Raw genomic sequence first — 17,883 nt, forward strand, 5'->3', positions numbered from 1 at the left:
CTCTGCACGCTGTGGGTCCTGGCTGACGCCGCCGCTGTTGGACCAGAACGAGGAGGGAGAAGCCAGAGAAGAGGAGGAGGAGAGAAGAGAAGGAAGCTGCACCGTATCCACCATGGAGAGTGCAGCTACACCTTCGTTCTGCCCGAGCTGGAAGGCTGCCAGGCGGGAGGACCCCCACCACAGCCTGAGCTGCATGGGGGCTCTCGCGGCGGCGTCCAGAGAGACTCGCCCCCCATCGACGGGGAGTGGTCCGCTCGGAAACTCCAGCACCTGGAAAGCAAGATGGAGAACAACACGCAGTGGCTGCAGAAGGTAAGGAGCTTCTCCTTCTCCAGAAGAGGCGTCGGGTGACTTCAGAGACCTTCTTGTTCCACATCACATGGGTCAAACCTGCTGCCTCTCTGGTCCCAACAACGTCCCTGAATCCACATCAGATGGTTCCTGGGGATCCGCTACAGTAAATGCAGAAATAGTCCATTTTGCTTTAGTTGAGCGGCCGTGAGACAAAGGTGTGAAGCCATCGTTGACAGCTGAATCCTGCAGGTGACCTGCTCACGTCCTGGTTGGTGTCTCCATCATCTCCTCACCTTGTGCTGCTGAGGAGGCTGCGGTGATTTGGGTGGTGATGTTGCTCTGTGGAATCAGATTAGAGAAGGAAAACATTTGGAAAGAACGGGAGTGTCCGTTCATCATGGTGAGAATATTTAACAGGTTCCAAAGTAACAGCCTCCACAGCAGGAACAAAGCTTCTGTCTGAGGATCCTGAATCATATTCCAGACACGAGGAATGTTGAGTGAACAGCAGCTTTATTTACCTTTCTGCACGTTCAGCGGATCCATCACATCTACAGCGAGGAGGCCGACACTTTAGCTCCAGGCTGGGTGGGATCTCTGAGGGAAGCAGATGTTTAATGGAGCTTTAAACAAACAAGGAAGTGAAAGAAATAAATGAATGACATTAATGTAGATCGAATATAACAGTTGAAAAACTGCTCTGTTTAGTTTATTTCCATTCATGAAATTTTAGACCACTTGTTTTCCAGCAGAAGCCCCTCAAAAGCACGACTGTAAACCTTTGACGGGACAAGTTGGACTGCAGAGACTTTACAGCGTTTACAGACTTCACAGCATTTACAGACTTTACAGTGTTTACAGACTTTACAGCATTTACAGACTTTACAGCGTTTACAGACTTTACAGCATTTACAGACTTTACAGACTTTACAGACTTTACAGACTTTACAGCGTTTACAGACTTTACAGTGTTTACAGACTTTACAGCATTTACAGACTTTACAGACTTTACAGACTTTACAGCGTTTACAGACTTTACAGTGTTTACAGACTTTACAGCATTTACAGACTTTACAGCGTTTACAGACTTTACAGCATTTACAGACTTTACAGACTTTACAGACTTTACAGACTTTACAGACTTTACAGTGTTTACAGACTTTACAGCGTTTACAGACTTTACAGACTTTACAGCATTTACAGACTTTACAGACTTTACAGACTTTACAGCGTTCTATTTCTCAGGTTTGGATTTATGAGACTTTAATCAGCATTAATCTTCAGTGAACCTTCACTGGATTAAAACACTCAATTTTTAAATAAGCTACTGTGAGACAACAGTCGTGTGTGTGTGTGTGCGTGTGTGTGTGTGTGTGTGTGTGTGTGTGTGTGTGTGTTATGTGTGCCACCCACAGTGCTGATGCTCAAAGGGTCGAGCCCTGATCTCAGGTCAGCCGCTCCCTGACTGAAGACAGGAGTGACCTTTGACCTTCAGGCTTGGGTGGGGCTGCCTCTAATGGCCCTGATTGGTTCCCTCAGTCCTCTCGTGCATCTCCGTCCTCTCGTCTGAGCTCTAATTCAGTTCAGGCAACAGCCGACCAGTTTTGTCTCACTCACCCACAACACGGGTGACGTCACCAGACGTCACGTCACCCCCACGGTGAAGGTGTTATTCTCATGTTGACGGGGGTTTGATGGGATCATCGCCCTCTTTGGTAGCTGAGACAAACTCTATTCTTAGAGAAGCTTCTGTAGAAATGACGCTAACGCGGACGTGAGCTCTGTCTGGAGGGTTGTCGCTCGCTCTCTGATGAACTCTCAGTCCGCTGCGTGTGTCCGACCTTCCTGTGGACTGGACCAGCTGCTGGACTGGACCAGCTGCTGGACCAGCTGCTGGACTGGACCAGCTGTTGGACTGGACCAGCTGCTGGACTGGACCAGCTGCTGGACTGGACCAGCTGCTGGACTGGACCAGCTGCTGGACCAGCTGCTGGACTGGACCAGCTGCTGGACTGGACCAGCTGCTGGGACTGGACCAGCTGCTGGACTGGACCAGCTGCTGGACTGGACCAGCTGCTGGACCAGCTGCTGGACTGGACCAGCTGCTGGACTGGACCAGCTGCTGGACTGGACCAGCTGCTGGGACTGGACCAGCTGCTGGACTGGACCAGCTGCTGGGACTGGACCAGCTGCTGGGACTGGACCAGCTGCTCGGACTGGACCAGCTGCTGGACTGGACCAGCTGCTGGGACTGGACCAGCTGCTGGACTGGACCAGCTGCTGGACCAGCTGCTCGGACTGGACCGGCTGCTGGACTGGACCAGCTGCTGGACTGGGCCAGCTGCTGGACTGGACCAGCTGCTGGACTGGGCCAGCTGCTGGGACTGGACCAGCTGCTGGGACTGGACCAGCTGCTGGACTGGACCAGCTGCTGGACTGGACCAGCTGTTGGACTGGACCAGCTGTTGGACTGGACCAGCTGCTCGGACTGGACCAGCTGCTGGACTGGACCAGCTGTTGGACTGGACCAGCTGCTCGGACTGGACCAGCTGCTGGACCAGCTGCTCGGACTGGACCAGCTGCTGGACTGGACCAGCTGCTGGACTGGACCAGCTGCTGGACCAGCTGCTCGGACTGGACCAGCTGCTGGACTGGACCAGCTGTTGGACTGGACCAGCTGCTGGACTGGGCCAGCTGCTGGACTGGACCAGCTGTTGGACTGGACCAGCTGTTGGACTGGACCAGCTGCTCGGACTGGGCCAGCGGCCTCCTGCCTCTGCGAGCGGTCCCCCACAACATGGGGACATTTAAAGTTCCCTTCAGCATCTGTGTTCCCAAATGTCCCTCCGTCCTCCCAGGAAGTCACAAATCTCAGAGCTGATCTGCTGTCGCTTCACCTGGTACCTATTACCGAACAGAGAGGTCGGCAGCACCTGCTGCAGCTTCACACATGGCTGCAGGTCCAGGACCCGAGTCAGGCTGGTGCTAGCTAGTGGTTCTGTAGCCTTCTCACATTGCTGAATCTGCCTTTGAACAGCCAAAACAGCTAAATTCACCTGGACCGTTCTCTGGTCAGCTGACCTCAGTTTGACAGGTTGTGTTTGGAATCAGGATTCGACCTCGATTGATTGTCAGGGCTGATTATTACCATGGCAACAGCAAAGCTTGCTAGTGAGTGTCAATAAATTCATTTATTTAGTGTTTCAAACAAAAAGATGTCATTTACAGTCCCTGAACACCCCCCCACCCCCCATGATTACCTGTCCCTCATGATTGTCCTGACTGTCACTGCCTCTGTCCCTGTCCCTGCCTCTGTCCCTATCCCTGCCTCTGTCCCTGCCTCTGTCCCTGTCCCTGCCTCTGTCTCTGTCCCTGCCTCTGTCTCTGTCCCTGTCCCTGCCTCTGTCTCTGTCCCTGTCCCTGCCTCTGTCTCTGTCCCTGCCTCTGTCCCTATCCCTGTCCCTGCCTCTGTCTCTGTCCCTGCCTCTGTCCCTATCCCTATCCCTGTCTCTGTTCCTGTCCCTGCCTCTGTCCCTGTCTCTGTCTCTGTCCCTGCCTCTGTCCCTGCCTCTGTCCCTGTCCCTGCCTCTGTCCCTGTCTCTGTCCCTGTCCCTGTCTCTGTCCCTGTCCCTGTCCCTGTCCCTGCCTCTGTCTCTGTCCCTGTCCCTGTCCCTGTCCCTGCCTCTGTCCCTGTCTCTGTCCCTGTCCCTGTCCCTGTCTCTGTCCCTGTCCCTGTCCCTGTCTCTGTCCCTGCCTCTGTCCCCGTCCCTGTCCCTGTCTCTGTCCCTGTCCCTGTCTCTGTCCCTGTCCCTGTCCTCGTCTTGGCCTCCTGCTGAACTTTGGTTCCAGCCTAGTTTAGTGTTCTGCTGCATGACTGAGTCCTAATGGACCGGGCCTGCTGAGGCAGCAGCGCCACCGTGGTCCTATCAGACACTTTGATGTCCCCCCTGGACGACAGAGAGAAGCTGAAGCTGGACGCGTCCGATCAGACAGGATCCCCACATGGAGACCGGTTTCTTCAGAACATCATATTTGAGGCAGAGGGAGCAGCTGAAGCTCTGATCAGGAGGAGCCGGGATATGGATCAGATCCACAGCTTTGATGTCTCTCAGCATCTGTCTGTCCTCTGAAGTCTGTCCATCAGTCTTTGTGAAGAGGAGAGTTTGGCCTGGGACAGCCGGTATCTGACCTTGGATCCATCGTCCTCACGTCTCCACATCAAACGGACCCCCGCCGCACTAATGACCCCCTAATGACGGCCATTATCTGCACGCTGCCTCCTCCCCTCTAAACACAGCGGCTCGTTTTCAGCTGGTTGGAACTAAATCTTGTTCTCCTCCAGTAGCCAAAGTGGACCAAAAGGTCCTGGAGCCGTATGGACGCACGTATGTCCCCGTTCCTGATGACTGACCCCACCGCTGGATCTCTGCTGGTGCACCATGGGTGACATTTATGATATATTTAAACAGTCCTTCACCTAAATAAGTGCTGACGTTGGGAAATGAAGGAGTCAGTCCTGCTGTGGGTCCAGAGGACCAGAGGACCAGAGGACCAGAGGACCAGAGGACCAGAGGACCAGAGGACTAGAGGACCAGAGGACCAGAGGACCAGAGGACCAGAGGACCGGAGGACCGGAGTACCGGAGGACCGGAGGACCGGAGGACCGGAGGACCGGAGTACCGGAGGACCGGAGGACCGGAGGACCGGAGGACCGGAGGACCAGAGGACCAGAGGACCAGAGGACCAGAGGACCAGAGGACCAGAGGACCAGAGGACCAGAGGACCAGAGGACCGCTGGCAGATTCCCAGCTGTGGGATCCTCTGGAAGCTGGGAACAGTTGGGAATGATTAGGGGTTCCCGGGGAACATGGGCTGAGTGTTGGGGGAGAGTTTCACCGCAGGTTTTATTGTATGTGAGGCGGCTCCAGAGGTTTGACTGATGCTGATTTATGATCTGATGGGGCCAAACTCTGACATATTAGCAACAGATCTATAAAAAGATGAAGCTGAAGGCATAAAAAGCAGCACTTCTACAGGAAACGGCCTCCAGGGGAAGTGGCTGTGGTCGCGGGGGGCGGGGGGGGGGGGGGGGGGGGGGGCACGTTTCTGTGTGAACGTTGTTAAAAAGAGCCCAGTCCTGAAAGAGTCCAGCTCTAACCCTAACCCTGACCCAGGAACCACCTCTGAGACGCTGCTCTGTGCCAGGCGTCCTGTCAGAACAAGCAGCCTTTTTGGACCGTTTTGTCCACCGAACCAGATCACTGCCTCTATTTTAGCTCAAAGCTGCTCTTGGTTCCTTCTAAAGTAAACTGAATATTTAGGAACCACACTGGGCCCAGCAGCACCGGTGAGCTGGAGAAATGATGAGCACAGCAACACAATGGACGTCGTCTGGGCTGGACTCTAGCCTCCTGAGCAGTTACCAACAGTATGGACCGGTTCTAATAGGGACCAGTTCCATGGACCGGTTCCATGGACCGGTTCTAATAGGGACCAGTTCCATGGACCGGTTCTAATAGGGACCAGTTCCATCGACCGGTTCTAATAGGGACCAGTTCCATGGACCAGTTCCAGTAGGGACCAGTTCCATGAACCAGTTCCATGAACCAGTTCTAATAGGGACCAGTTCCATGGACCGGTTCTAGTAGGGACCAGTTCCATGAACCAATTCTAGTAGGGACCAGTTCCATGGACCAGTTTCATGAACCAGTTCCAGTAGGGAGCAGTTCCATGAACCAGTTCCGGTAGGGACCAGTTCCAGTAGGGACCAGTTCCATGGACCGGTTCTGGTAAACAAATATCATGAGGGCATCTGATGCTGATTGGTTGCTGATGGTGAAGAATGTCAACGAGCTCCCGGAACCTTCTCAGATCACGTATCTGGGGCCCGTTATCGTGGACTCTGAGCACATGTGGCTCCTCTGCTGGTACTGAACCGTTCAACTTCCACGTAGAGAAGAAAAGGATCAACTCAGTTTAGTGGAGTTTCTTTTGAGTGGAGGCCAGGTCGCCCCCCCCCCCCCCCCACCCCAACCCCAACCCCCCCCGATTACTGAGCTCTTATCCCCGATCTGAAGCTGCCTGTGGTTGGAGGCACGTTCCAACCGAGCTGGTGCAGCAGGACCAGAACATACATGCAAAGGTAGCAAACTTCCCTCGCTGAGGATCTTTGTGATGGACGTCCCAGTGACGGTGATGAACAAAGGGGGGCCAGGGGCCCTGGAGCCCCCGGGGCCCCTGGAGCCCCTCAGCTGTTCCTACACCACTACTGATGTAGCATAGAAGCTAAAGATGAAGCTAAATAGATCTGATGAGGAGCTGATGTGGTTCCTGTGTTCCTGCTGGTAGAGGCTCTGATCACATGACAACTTTTGACAGTTTAAAAACCATTTGTGCACGTGTGTGTGAGTGTGAGTGTGTGTGAGTGTGAGTGTGAGTGTGTGTGAGTGTGTGTGAGTGTGTGTGTGCGTGTGTGTGTGTGAGTGTGTGTGTGTCTGAGTGTGTGCGTGTGTGTGTGTGTGTGAGTGTGTGTGTGTGAGTGTGAGTGAGTGTGCGTGAGTGTGCGTGAGTGTGAGTGTGTGTGTGTGTGAGTGTGTGAGTGTTAAACAGGACGTTGTGTGTTTACACCAGCACACACACTTCGGGTGCAGCTTCTCCTCCTTTGATGATCTGATCTCCCCCAGAGAGTTTCCTCAGTTTAACTGGGGGGGGTGATGCTACTGGGGGGGGGGGGTGATGCTACTGGGGGGGGTGATGCTACTGGGGGGGGGGGGTGATGCTACTTGGGGGGGTGGGGTGATGCTGCTGGGGGGGTGATGCTACTGGGGGGGGGGGGTGATGCTGCTGGGGGGGTGATGCTGCTGGGGGGTGTGATGCTACTGGGGGGGGGGGGTGATGCTGCTGGGGGGGTGATGCTACTGGGGGGGTGATGCTGCTGGGGGGGTGATGCTACTGGGGGGGGGGGGGTGATGCTGCTGGGGGGGTGATGCTGCTGGGGGGGTGATGCTACTGGGGGGGGGTGATGCTGCTGGGGGGGTGATGCTACTGGGGGGGGGGTGATGCTGCTGGTGCTGCTCCTCCTGGTGCTGCTCCTCCTGGTGCTGCTCCTCCTGGTGCTGCTCCTCCCTGCAGCTCTGCTCTGTGCTGTAGGACTCTGGGACTGGACCACTGGCTCCTGGTTTACGTGAGAGTGGAACTTCTCCAGAACCTTCACTTCAGGCTTCAGGATCAGATGATATTAATCTGGACGGGGAACTTTAGCTTCCTGGGAACGCCTCTGTTTCCTGGTTTAGGTTCACCTGATGTGTGAGTGCAGCAAACCTTCTCTGTCTCGTCTGCATCTACAGGAACCATCACATTTATTGATCAAAGCTGCCAGAAAACCACAGTTTTTCAGTTTGAGGACAGCTACAAACGCTGAGTAGAGCTGGAGGATGCAGGTTTTCGGGTTCTGATCATCAGGACTCGGATGGTTTTCCTATTTCACTCACTAGAATTCTCATTTAGTTGGTGTGATGCCCCATATTTCTACCCCCAAATCTGAGCTGTAGGAGGAACGACACACTCAGGATCAAAGATCAAAGCTAGTTCAGCTCTTCACCAGCAAAGCTTCAAAGGACAAATGGACAGGAGGAAGAATGAGACAGAAGGAAAGAGACATTTATCTAAGGTCAAGAGGTCACAGACTTAGTCCAGCAGACGGGCTGTTATCGCATGTGTGTGTGTGTGTGTGTGTGTGTGTGTGTGTGTGTGTGTCTGTTAAAGAGACATTCGTCACCTTAAATTGGCATCATGGGAGATTCCAAGTTGCTGTTAAAGACAGAGGGAGGACAGACTGGTGGGGGATGAGAGACGATGGAGGGATGGAGGGTCAAAGATGCAGAGATTCCCAGTGAACCACAACCACACAGATTCTTTGGTTGTTTCTCATTCACACACACACACACACACACACACACACACACACACACACACACACACGCACGCACACACACACACACAGGCATGAGGCCAATCTTCAGAGTCACTGAGATCTTCAAAAATTCCCAAATTCAGATGTTTCTGCTGTTGCTCAGTTTTGTGGGGGCGTCAGACGGCCCTAATCTGACCACGATTTGGTCATAATCCGATCATAATCCGATCATAATCCGATCATAATCTGATGATAATCTGATTATAATCTGATTATAATCCCATCACAGCCTGACCACAGTCGTACATCTGAATTCTCCTCATATTTCTCTTCTTTCTGCTGTGACGACTGCAGTGAGCACAATCCAGACGTTCCAGGTGTTCCCTGGCCCCGCCCACTTCATAAATCACGCCGTGCCTCAGAGCGTTGCTTCGGTCATGATGGAACCTGTGAATGAATCTATGCTAACGCATGCTAACTCATGCTAATGCTGGAGGAGCCGTGTTTCTGAAGTCTTGGCTGTCCCCTGCTGTCCGCCGTTGTCACGGTGACCACGTGGATGAACAGTCATGTCAGTCACGGTGGTGTTTGGGTCAGCGACCAGAGCGGCCGTGGGGACGTGGGGAGCGTTGGGCTCTGGGATGAGACGGGACCACACAAGAAAACCAGACTCTCATTACCTGCATGTGCTAATGTGTTTTCTATGACAACAAACAATCCCGTGTTTTATGAAGTATTAATAACTCCTGCGCCAGCGTGTTTGAACAGATGGAGCTGGGCGGAGCCTTGCCGCTCGTCCTGGGGTCTCATGTTTGCTGTTCATAATCTCACATCTGTCTGATGGACGGGCTCACGCTGGACGTGTGGACCCAGCGAACATCTGTCTGGCACCAACAGCCACGGCAGGAAAATCAGACGCTTGACCTTTGACCCCACCGGCCCGCTCACTGTGTCACCGTGGGACGTCTGTGTGTTCCTCTTCCTCTTCAGACTCTGGGCTGCTGACAACGCTACAACGTTGTCTGTCGCAGATGTTGCGTAAGTAAAGTAAAGTCAAGCTAAAAGCGGCTCACAAACACGAACCTTTCTCAGTTGAGGGGGGAGAACTGGACGGGACTTCAGTACTTATCAGATTCCTGTTACATAAGAGATTTTTATGATTACAGATTGTTTATGCAGCTTTTTTAATTCGCTGACTCGTGATTTTAACTGAGGAGGAAGAAAAACAACGTTTGAATCCAACAACTGACGTTTAACGTTCACCTCAGCATTAATGAGATGTGAGAATTTGCTAAGAACTTTGACTTGATCTGAACTTTCCTCAGACGGGTGAAAGGTCCTGACCTGATCTGATGGATGGGGTCACGTGACACGTGAGGGAGGCGCGTGTCTGGCAGGAGTGTGAAGGAAGCAACAGCAGCTCCAGATGTTTGAGGCTTGAGCTGTAAAGCTGACCTGAGTCCATCTGCTGCTCCACCTGGTCCACCTATCGAGCTGGACCTGATGGACCAGAAGACAGAACCAGGAGTGAAGGTCATCCGAGGTATCGGGTGAAGAAGACGACCAGCCCAGAAGGTTCAGCCTGAGGCCGAGGCTCCTTCTGCTGCCTCAGAGACTCCAACCAAAACAACGGGACACGCTGCAGAAAACAGCCCCCATGTTCTCATCGGCCAGCTGCCGTCGCCACGGAGACCATCGACAACATCAACGTTTATGTGAGGCGAATCAGCCTTTTCATCCGTTTTAATGCAGGTTGAGTTTGAAAGAGTTAGACGAACATCATTCTGCTTCCTGTTGTGGAGGGAGGAACGTTAAACCACCACTGTTGGTGACTCTGGACGGGACGGACGGTCGCTGGCGCGGTCCCAGCTGGACCTTCAGCCTCACTGGGATCAGCAGATATCAGCAGACAGCTGCAGGTCCAGGAGGAAGAGCTGAGGAACGGGGAGCAGAAGAGCTTCAGCTCTTGTTTGACCGGCACCTGGTGACCCGACGGGCTGCAACTCTTCAGTGGAGTTTGGAGTTTAACTTTAAGAATTTCACAGAACTTCCTGGATCAGCGGAGCCGCGTCCAGCCCCTCGCTGACCTTTGCCGGGCTGAAATCCCAACGTTCTTGCTGCACTTGTTACCCCAGATCCATATCAGCGCTACTTGCCTGTGCGTCAGCCTCCTTCTGGCTGTTTGGGGGCCCGGCCCCCCCGGAGTCGCCCAGAGGGCCCGATCAGAGCGCAGCCGACATGTGGTTTGAGTTAGCGTCTCAGGGCCGAGTGGTCCAAACGTGGCGTTGCCTCCAAGCACCCGCAGCTCGTGTAGGTTCTAATTATCTGTGCACGACCAGCTAATTGTCCCTGTGTGTGCGTGTGTGTGTGTGTGTGCGTGTGTGACCGTGCACGGAGCGTATATGAGTGTTTGTGTTCGGCAGGAAATGAGGGTCGATCAGGGAGTCAGCACATTGAGCCTCTGGAGACTCAACAAAAATAACAAAAGAACGAGCAGAATCTGTTTTTCTCTTTGTTGCCAGGTCTTCAATTCTTTCCTGACATTTCTGGCTTCTTTCCCTCTTCAGCAACATTTGTGTGAATTTACAGCCGCTTCCTGCAGGTGGCGCCGTCGCCGTCGGTCCCCACGGGGCCGGCTGGTCCTCGGAGGACCGTGTGGTCGAGGGACAGCGTCCACACGACGGAGATTAGTCCCATCAGTCGAACCATCAGTCGTTTTCTGATTGAAGACAGCAACGCGTTAATCTGAGGCTGGAATCTGAACCTAAACACAATAAACACGATAATCACGATAAACACGATAATCACGATAATCCTTCCGTAACGTTCGCTGGGTGTCAAACGTGAGTCACTGCAGAGTCGCCGAGCGTGAAGGAATAATGGCGCCGATAAAATCACGCAGTGAAAACGTGGCGGAAGCGGCACATCAGCAGCACATCTGTCAGACTTCAGCCATCAGAAAAACAACGCTTAGGCCAGACGGACGTCCCCACTCGTCTCACTGCATAAACAAGGCGAGAGACAACACGTCCAACACAGACGGGTACAAGAAACAGACCTTTAACCCAGAGCAGCAGCTGCTGAAGCCTGCTGTGGGACAGTGGTGGTCCAGGGGAGGGGACAGGGGACAGGGGAGGGGACAGGGGACAGGGGAGGGGACAGGGGACAGTGGTGGTCCAGGGGAGGGGACAGGGGACAGGGGAGGGGACAGGGGACAGGGGAGGGGACAGGGGACAGGGGACAGTGGTGGTCCAGGGGAGGGGACAGGGGACAGGGGAGGGGACAGGGGACAGGGGAGGGGACAGGGGACAGTGGTGGTCCAGGGGAGGGGACAGGGGACAGGGGAGGGGACAGGAGAGGGGACAGGGGAGGTGACAGTGGTGGTCCAGGGGAGGGGACAGGAGACAGGGGAGGGGACAGGGGAGGGAACAGGAGAGGGGACAGGGAAGGGGACAGGGGAGGGGACAGGGGACAGGAGAGGGGACAGGAGTGGGGACAGGTGTCTTTCACTACCTGCCGTCTACAAACCATAAAATCTGAACCCCAGAGAGGAGCCGAAGCTCTCTGGGAGTTGAGCGTCCCTCAGAGAAGATCTTTGTCTGGAGACGGAGGGTTTGTCCCTCAGAGAAGATCTTTGTCTGGAGACGGAGGGTTTGTCCCTTCTCGTGCACAAACACTCTGAGACGTGTTTTATTTTAATCATCTCATTGGAGCATTTTCAGCGATCGCTATGAAAATATTTTGCTATTCTGCTGATCCCAGTTCACATCGGTGTTTGGAACAAAGTGATGAAAAGAGTTTGATGACGGAACGTTGGGATCATTGGTGAGCTACACCAGACCTCATCACATGGTCTCCACGGTAACCGCTCACCCCGCTGGGACCAATCTGTTTGTTGGTGTGTGCTATATTTACCAGCTCCCAGTAATCTGGATCCCGAAGACGTGGGGACCGGCGGAGCGCTGCGGGTAGATTATTTATTCGTCAAAGGTCAAAGGTCACGGTTCCGCCCTTGGCATCGGCTGTTATTCCCAGAGCTGAGGAGTCCTGGGTGGTTCCAGTGCTCCGAACATGAGCCTCCTCAGTGTTGGACTTTCCAGTTAGATGACGTGTTGCTCTTCACCTGTCCACCAGCTGGAGAACACCGTCCAGAGGAGCATCCAGCAGGAGGCGGCCAGCAGCCCCCCACATGTCCTCCACAACCACACCGCCGCCATGTTGGAGATCGGGACCAACCTGCTGACCCACACAGCAGAGCAGAGCCGGAAACTGAGCCTGGTGGAAGCCCAGGTGAGACCGGTCCCACCCGGGCAGCGGCCTGGGTCCCACTTTAACTTTGGTTCTGTCACCAGATGCTGAACCACACGTCCCGGATGGAGATCCAGCTGCTGGAGAACTCCCTCTCTACCAACAAGCTGGAGAAGGAACTGCTGCTGCAGACGTCAGAGCTCAGTCAGCTCCGGGCCAAGAACAGGTGAGTCCACCTGTCCTGCTAGAGTTCCTGGAAATGGTACCTGGAACCTTTCCAGTGTGAACTGTGTTCCTGTCGTTGGTGCTCCTCTGCCCTCGTGATGTTCCTCCAGCTCCTTCAGCTGGTCCTGCCCGTCTGGCCCAGCTTTCGGGTCCAGTCCCACTCTGCGTGTTAGTTGTTCGGCGCCAGCGATTCGGCGCTCTCAAACAGGTCGTTCGCCACGATGTTCACGTGCCAACAGTTGTTGCCCTGAGACACGTGAACATCTGGAGGCTCAATATTTTCATCTGAGGTGACGACTTCAGGAGCAGCAGCTGTAGGTCCAGAACAATGTGGACCCGTTTAGACCCGGGTGAAAGGAGAACCTTCGTCCTGACAGACGTCATGGAAACGTCCAGCTGCCTGATTTCACCCAGGAACAACACAAGTCAATGATCCATGATGTGCACGTGAGAGTTCCACGTGCACATCATGGATCATTGACGGAGGTGAGACGGAGGGAGGAGGACGGCTTAGAACCACCGGTTGGCTGCAGCTTCTGCTGCTTCGCCGATGCTGTGGACCCACACAGGTTCCTGTTTGGGTTCCTGGTCCCGAGCGTCCCCACCCACAAACGTCCCGTCGGGCTCAGACATTCAGACGCTTTCATCTGCGTTTCAGCCACCTGGAGAGGAAAGTTCAGAAGCTGGAGTCTCAGCAGAGAGGAGAGCTGGAGAGCATGAGGGAGGAGAGGAACCGGCTCCAGGTACCGTGCACCAACAGAACCGCCCTGCTCACGAGGGCCCAGGTCCCCGCTCAGAGGTCATGTGACTGGTTTGTCTCCAGTCTGTGGTCAGGAACCAGCTGGCAGCCATCGAGGCGCTGGAGCTGCAGCTCAGATCCGCCAGCAGCAACAACACGGCGCTGCAGCGGCAACAGGCGCAGCTGATGGAGTCCGTGCACACCCTCATGCACATGGTCACCACGGCAACAGGTCTGTTCCGCCATCTCGACTTGAACTTCCCAAAAGTGTCGCGTGACTTCCTGTGATTTCTTGTGTTTTCAGGGTCGCCGCCTCAGATCCAGCTGTGGAGGGACTGTGCAGATGTTTCCAAGGCTGGTCACGCCGTCAGTGGTCTGTACCACATCTACATCAGCAACAGATCTGAACCTGTGCAGGTACGACCCACCTGAGCTCCAGACCGGTCGATGGCGGCTAACAGCTTGTCTCTCTGTTCCGTCCTCCCGCAGGTCTACTGTGACATGGAGACCAGCGGCGGAGGCTGGACCGTTGTCCAGCGGCGCTTTAACGGCAGCGTGGATTTCCAGAGGAGCTGGAGGGAGTATAAAATGGTCCGTATTCAGTTAGGTTTGGGCGAGATGATCGACTAATCAATCTGATTATAGAGAATAATCAGATTATTGTGACTCGAGTGTTTGTCGGCATCTGGTGGCTGTGCGGAGAATTACACCGGAGCAGACCGTAATTTCTTCTGGCTGCAGGGATTCGGGGATGTTCTGGGGGAACACTGGCTGGGGAACGAAGCCCTGCACCTCCTGACCAGTCAGGGTCAGTATTCTCTGAGGGTGGAGCTAAAGGACTGGGAGGGAAACTCCGCCCACTCTCATTATGACCGCGTTACATTGTCCAATGAGAGACAACAGTACAGGTACCAGCACTGCACCATGCAGTTTAGATGAACTCCGCCCATGTGGGGCTGCTAAGCACGACTCCTCCCTCCCTGTCAGGTTATATCTGCGAGGTTACAGCGGCTCGGCGGGCAGGCAGAGCAGCGTCGCCTCCCAGGGGGCCGGTTTCAGCACCCGGGACCAAGACAACGACAACTGCGATCATTGCAAATGTGCTCTGATGCTCACAGGAGGTAAATTCATGACCTCCAGACCGAGTCAAAGCAAAGCTGTGAAGCCAAAAGACAAGAACCACCTGCTGAATCAGAACTGTTGTGGTCACGTTGCTTTGGTTCGGATCCCCTGGAGGTCTGATGTGGAGCTGATGGTGTGAGCTGCTTCTGACCTCCATCGTTCTCTCCCTCAGGTTGGTGGTTTGATGCCTGCGGCTTCTCCAACCTCAATGGTATTTACTACACTGTGGGCCACAACATCAGGAAGCTCAACGGCATCAAATGGCACCACTTCAGAGGCCCCAGCTACTCCCTGCGCTCCACCTCCATGATGGTACGACCCTATGACTTCTAACACCCCCGTGATGGAGTGACCTTCGACCTCAGGACCCTCCACGGCTGCTTTGGCCCCCCACCTCCACAACATCATTATGATCTTGTCAGTCGTCCTCCTGAACATCCACGTGAACCATCTGGATGTTTCTGACTTCAGTGAAACCCTGAGAGTCACCTGTCCTGGTCTTCATGGTGTCTGTGGTCAACTTACTCATGGTCAGAACCACAGATGTGCAGAAAACCAGCGAAACCCCTCTGAGATCCAAATATTCATCTATTCAAAGTCTGAAGAACAGAAAGAGCCTTCAGTTTGGAAGGAAAGAGGGATTTGAGGCTTCAATCTTCTATATTTTCAGAGAAAAGGCTGATCTGCTGCTGAAGGAAGCAACAAGTTGTTCTCCTTCAGAGGACACAAGGAGTTGCCCAAAGTGGACGAACGACGTCTCACTATGTTAAAGAAGACTGACACAGTTGTCATAAATGCATTATGCTTTTCTATTATTGTTCATTAAATCAGTCATGCTGACTGATTTTTGAACGATGAATCATCTGTCAAGCAGTCAGATTATTTCTTGTATGTTAAAATGTGTTTAATCCGTTACACACTCAGTTGAGACCGGGAGCTGGTTCTGTTGCATTGCCCTCTGGCCTGGTCGCTCCTGGAGGAGAGCTCAGGCCGGGTGATGGTTCAGCCCGGTCCGTTTGTCCCAGGAGCGCTGCCCAAGATAGTGACTAAATCTTCTTCTACTGCAGCCATCCACCAGGGGGCGTTCCAGGTGTTTTGAGTACACATTGAAGAGCTCTTAGATCTTCTTTGAACCTGCCATTATGCTCAGTAGATGTTTAAAACTTAAAAATATCTCTTTTCTGATATTCTGGCACTGAAGGTTTTTACAATACACTCCTTCATAACTCCATCTATAACTTTAACATGACACACTTCAGAGGTAAAGATCAGATTACGTTGTTGAAAAGCACTTTATGGAACAAGCGACAACAGGCTGTGATGGTGAAGGCTGTCATTGCTGCATGTCTTGTTTTTTTAACCTTCCAAGTGTTGCAAACAGTAGCATTTCACTTTTGGGGAAATGAGTAGATCGAGGTGTTCTTATTTTATTATTAGCCTTGTCAGCTATCGACAAACTGCAGTATTTTGTACAATAAAACATGTTTTAATAAACAGTCTCAGGTCTGTGTCATTTGCCATCTAATCAGCATTAGAAAATGTAACGTTTAAAAAACACGTTTTTAAAAGAAACAAGACTCTGCGTTTGTGTTTTGATGAAGATTCAAACGACGGTAACTGTAATTAACGGGACCTCTCCAGCCTAGTTTTGAGTTCGCGTTTCTGCGCCGCTAGGTTTGTCCCTGCGCAGACGCCGTAGCGCCCGGCTCTTCCGGTAGAGGAAGCGTCTGTTAGCGAGCTAGCTGTTAGCGGATTCTGTGAAGGTCGTGTCTCCCGAGTGTGAGTATTCCTCTGATGGATGGAAGTCACTTGCGAGTCTTTAAGGAGCAACATGCTGTAGCTGTTGCCGAGTGCACGTTTTCTGAAGGTTTAATGATTTCATAGCTTTTGCTGCTTTCTGTTTAAATCGTTAGCGGTTAGCTGTGTTGACCTAGCCGTGCTGCGCATTACCTTAGCTCGCTACTGTTGTCCTGAATGGGTTCAATCATGACTTATTCTTATGATTTAGGACCAAGTACATGGGTAACATACGCTGTAAATACCCGGGTGTTTGTCATTGATGTATTATAGATGCGACGAAATCGTGACTTTGGTGCCCTAGTTTGACCCCAGTCACGGAACTGTTTTCAGTCGTTCCAGTTTTGTTACACTGATTTCATTAAAGTCCTCCGTGATGTGTACATGAATCGCTAATATGTGTGTAATATAATATAAGTTGTTGGAAACACGTGGCCGAAGGTAAAGTTGTCTTTAAGTCCAGTAGAAGGAGGTCATCGGCTGCAGCAACGTTTAAAGACGGATTTCTCTCAATCACTGATTAATCCTTCACATTTTCATCACAACACTTTCATCTAACAGTCTTTTCCAACTACGAAACCAAATATTTTATCAACATTGTCTAAAAAAGCGTTTTCTTCATGTCTGCAGACGCACGTCGTTAAATATTGGAGTTGATATCCAAGAGAATAAAGAAGAGCAAATATAGATCCAACATAATCCTAAACGTGGATCAATTAATGTAGGAATCTAAATTAACACAGGCTCAGATTATCACCATTAGACACAAAGATCTTGTAGTAATGTCCTGGGATGGAATTCTGTAGGTAGAAGAGTGAGCAGGAGCAGATTTCATCTGATTCTGGGGTCAACGTGCTGACCTGGGATACTTCTGACCTATTTGCCTTTTTTGCTTCCCCTCCAGATTGTGAGCCATCATGTCTCTGCCTAAACCCGTGATGAGGGGGCTGCTGGCCAAGCGCCTGAGATTTCACCTGCCCATTGCTTTCGGCCTCTCACTCGTTGCTGCCATCGCCTTCAAGGTGACAGAATCATTTGTGAATCTAAAACCATTCCACTGGGGGAGATGCTGTCATAGAGCCTCGACCTGAACTAAAAACGATGACTGTGGGGGAGACGTACAAAACCTGTGAATAAACCTGCCTTTCCCTAACAGTACACAGTAACGGAGCCCAGGAAACAGGCCTACGCTGACTTCTACAAGCAGTACGATTCTGTCAAGGAGTTCAATGCCATGAGGGAAGCCGGTATCTTCGAGAGTGTACGTCCTTCTGGGGAGTGAAATCGGTGAGTGTTGTCACAGAAACATCTGCGCACAAGTCATAGAGAAGATGTCCTGAACATTCCAGACTGAATCCCATAATACTCTGCTCTTTTCCATCTTCAGCTCTTCTGCCCCACCATCCATTCCTGGTCTGAGGATGAGTTTCCCTCTCTCTCCCTCTGGATGTTATTTACTGGTCAGGTGTGAACCTCAACATGCTTTTTTGTTCCTCTAAATAAAGAATTCTATTAATGTAAAATTTCTCCAGTTTTGGTTCATTTT

The 17,883-nt window shown here is 52.5% G+C and overlaps 2 protein-coding genes across 3 annotated transcripts in view; both read left to right on the forward strand.

The window, feature by feature from the left end:
- angpt4 (angiopoietin 4) overlaps window positions 1–15,286 on the forward strand; it is a 15,629-nt gene extending 343 nt beyond the window's left edge. Inside the window, exons 1-12 of one of the 2 annotated variants that reach the window (XM_029826282.1) lie at window positions 7,401–9,244; window positions 9,532–9,921; window positions 10,009–10,516; window positions 12,341–12,496; window positions 12,559–12,680; window positions 13,338–13,422; window positions 13,503–13,650; window positions 13,723–13,835; window positions 13,908–14,009; window positions 14,160–14,326; window positions 14,406–14,539; window positions 14,713–15,286. In XM_029826282.1, coding sequence (XP_029682142.1) covers window positions 10,445–10,516; window positions 12,341–12,496; window positions 12,559–12,680; window positions 13,338–13,422; window positions 13,503–13,650; window positions 13,723–13,835; window positions 13,908–14,009; window positions 14,160–14,326; window positions 14,406–14,539; window positions 14,713–14,873 — 1,260 coding nt within the window. In that variant the 5' untranslated portion in view covers window positions 7,401–9,244; window positions 9,532–9,921; window positions 10,009–10,444 and the 3' untranslated portion in view covers window positions 14,874–15,286. Of the gene's footprint in view, window positions 313–7,400; window positions 9,245–9,531; window positions 9,922–10,008; window positions 10,517–12,340; window positions 12,497–12,558; window positions 12,681–13,337; window positions 13,423–13,502; window positions 13,651–13,722; window positions 13,836–13,907; window positions 14,010–14,159; window positions 14,327–14,405; window positions 14,540–14,712 lie in introns of those variants that run through there. The other variant, XM_029826281.1, reaches the window with a different exon arrangement.
- Window positions 15,287–16,163: 877 nt separating this feature from the next.
- On the forward strand, window positions 16,164–17,861 carry cox6c (cytochrome c oxidase subunit 6C). Its single transcript, XM_003976914.3, has 4 exons — window positions 16,164–16,319; window positions 17,242–17,359; window positions 17,494–17,624; window positions 17,725–17,861. Exons 2-3 carry the CDS (start codon window positions 17,255–17,257, stop codon window positions 17,617–17,619), a joined length of 231 nt encoding a protein of 76 aa, XP_003976963.1. The 5' UTR covers window positions 16,164–16,319; window positions 17,242–17,254; the 3' UTR covers window positions 17,620–17,624; window positions 17,725–17,861.
- Window positions 17,862–17,883: the final 22 nt, after the last annotated feature.

Source organism: Takifugu rubripes, chromosome 19, assembly GCF_901000725.2.
Source record: "Takifugu rubripes chromosome 19, fTakRub1.2, whole genome shotgun sequence".
NCBI classification, from domain to species: Eukaryota; Metazoa; Chordata; class Actinopteri; order Tetraodontiformes; family Tetraodontidae; genus Takifugu; species Takifugu rubripes.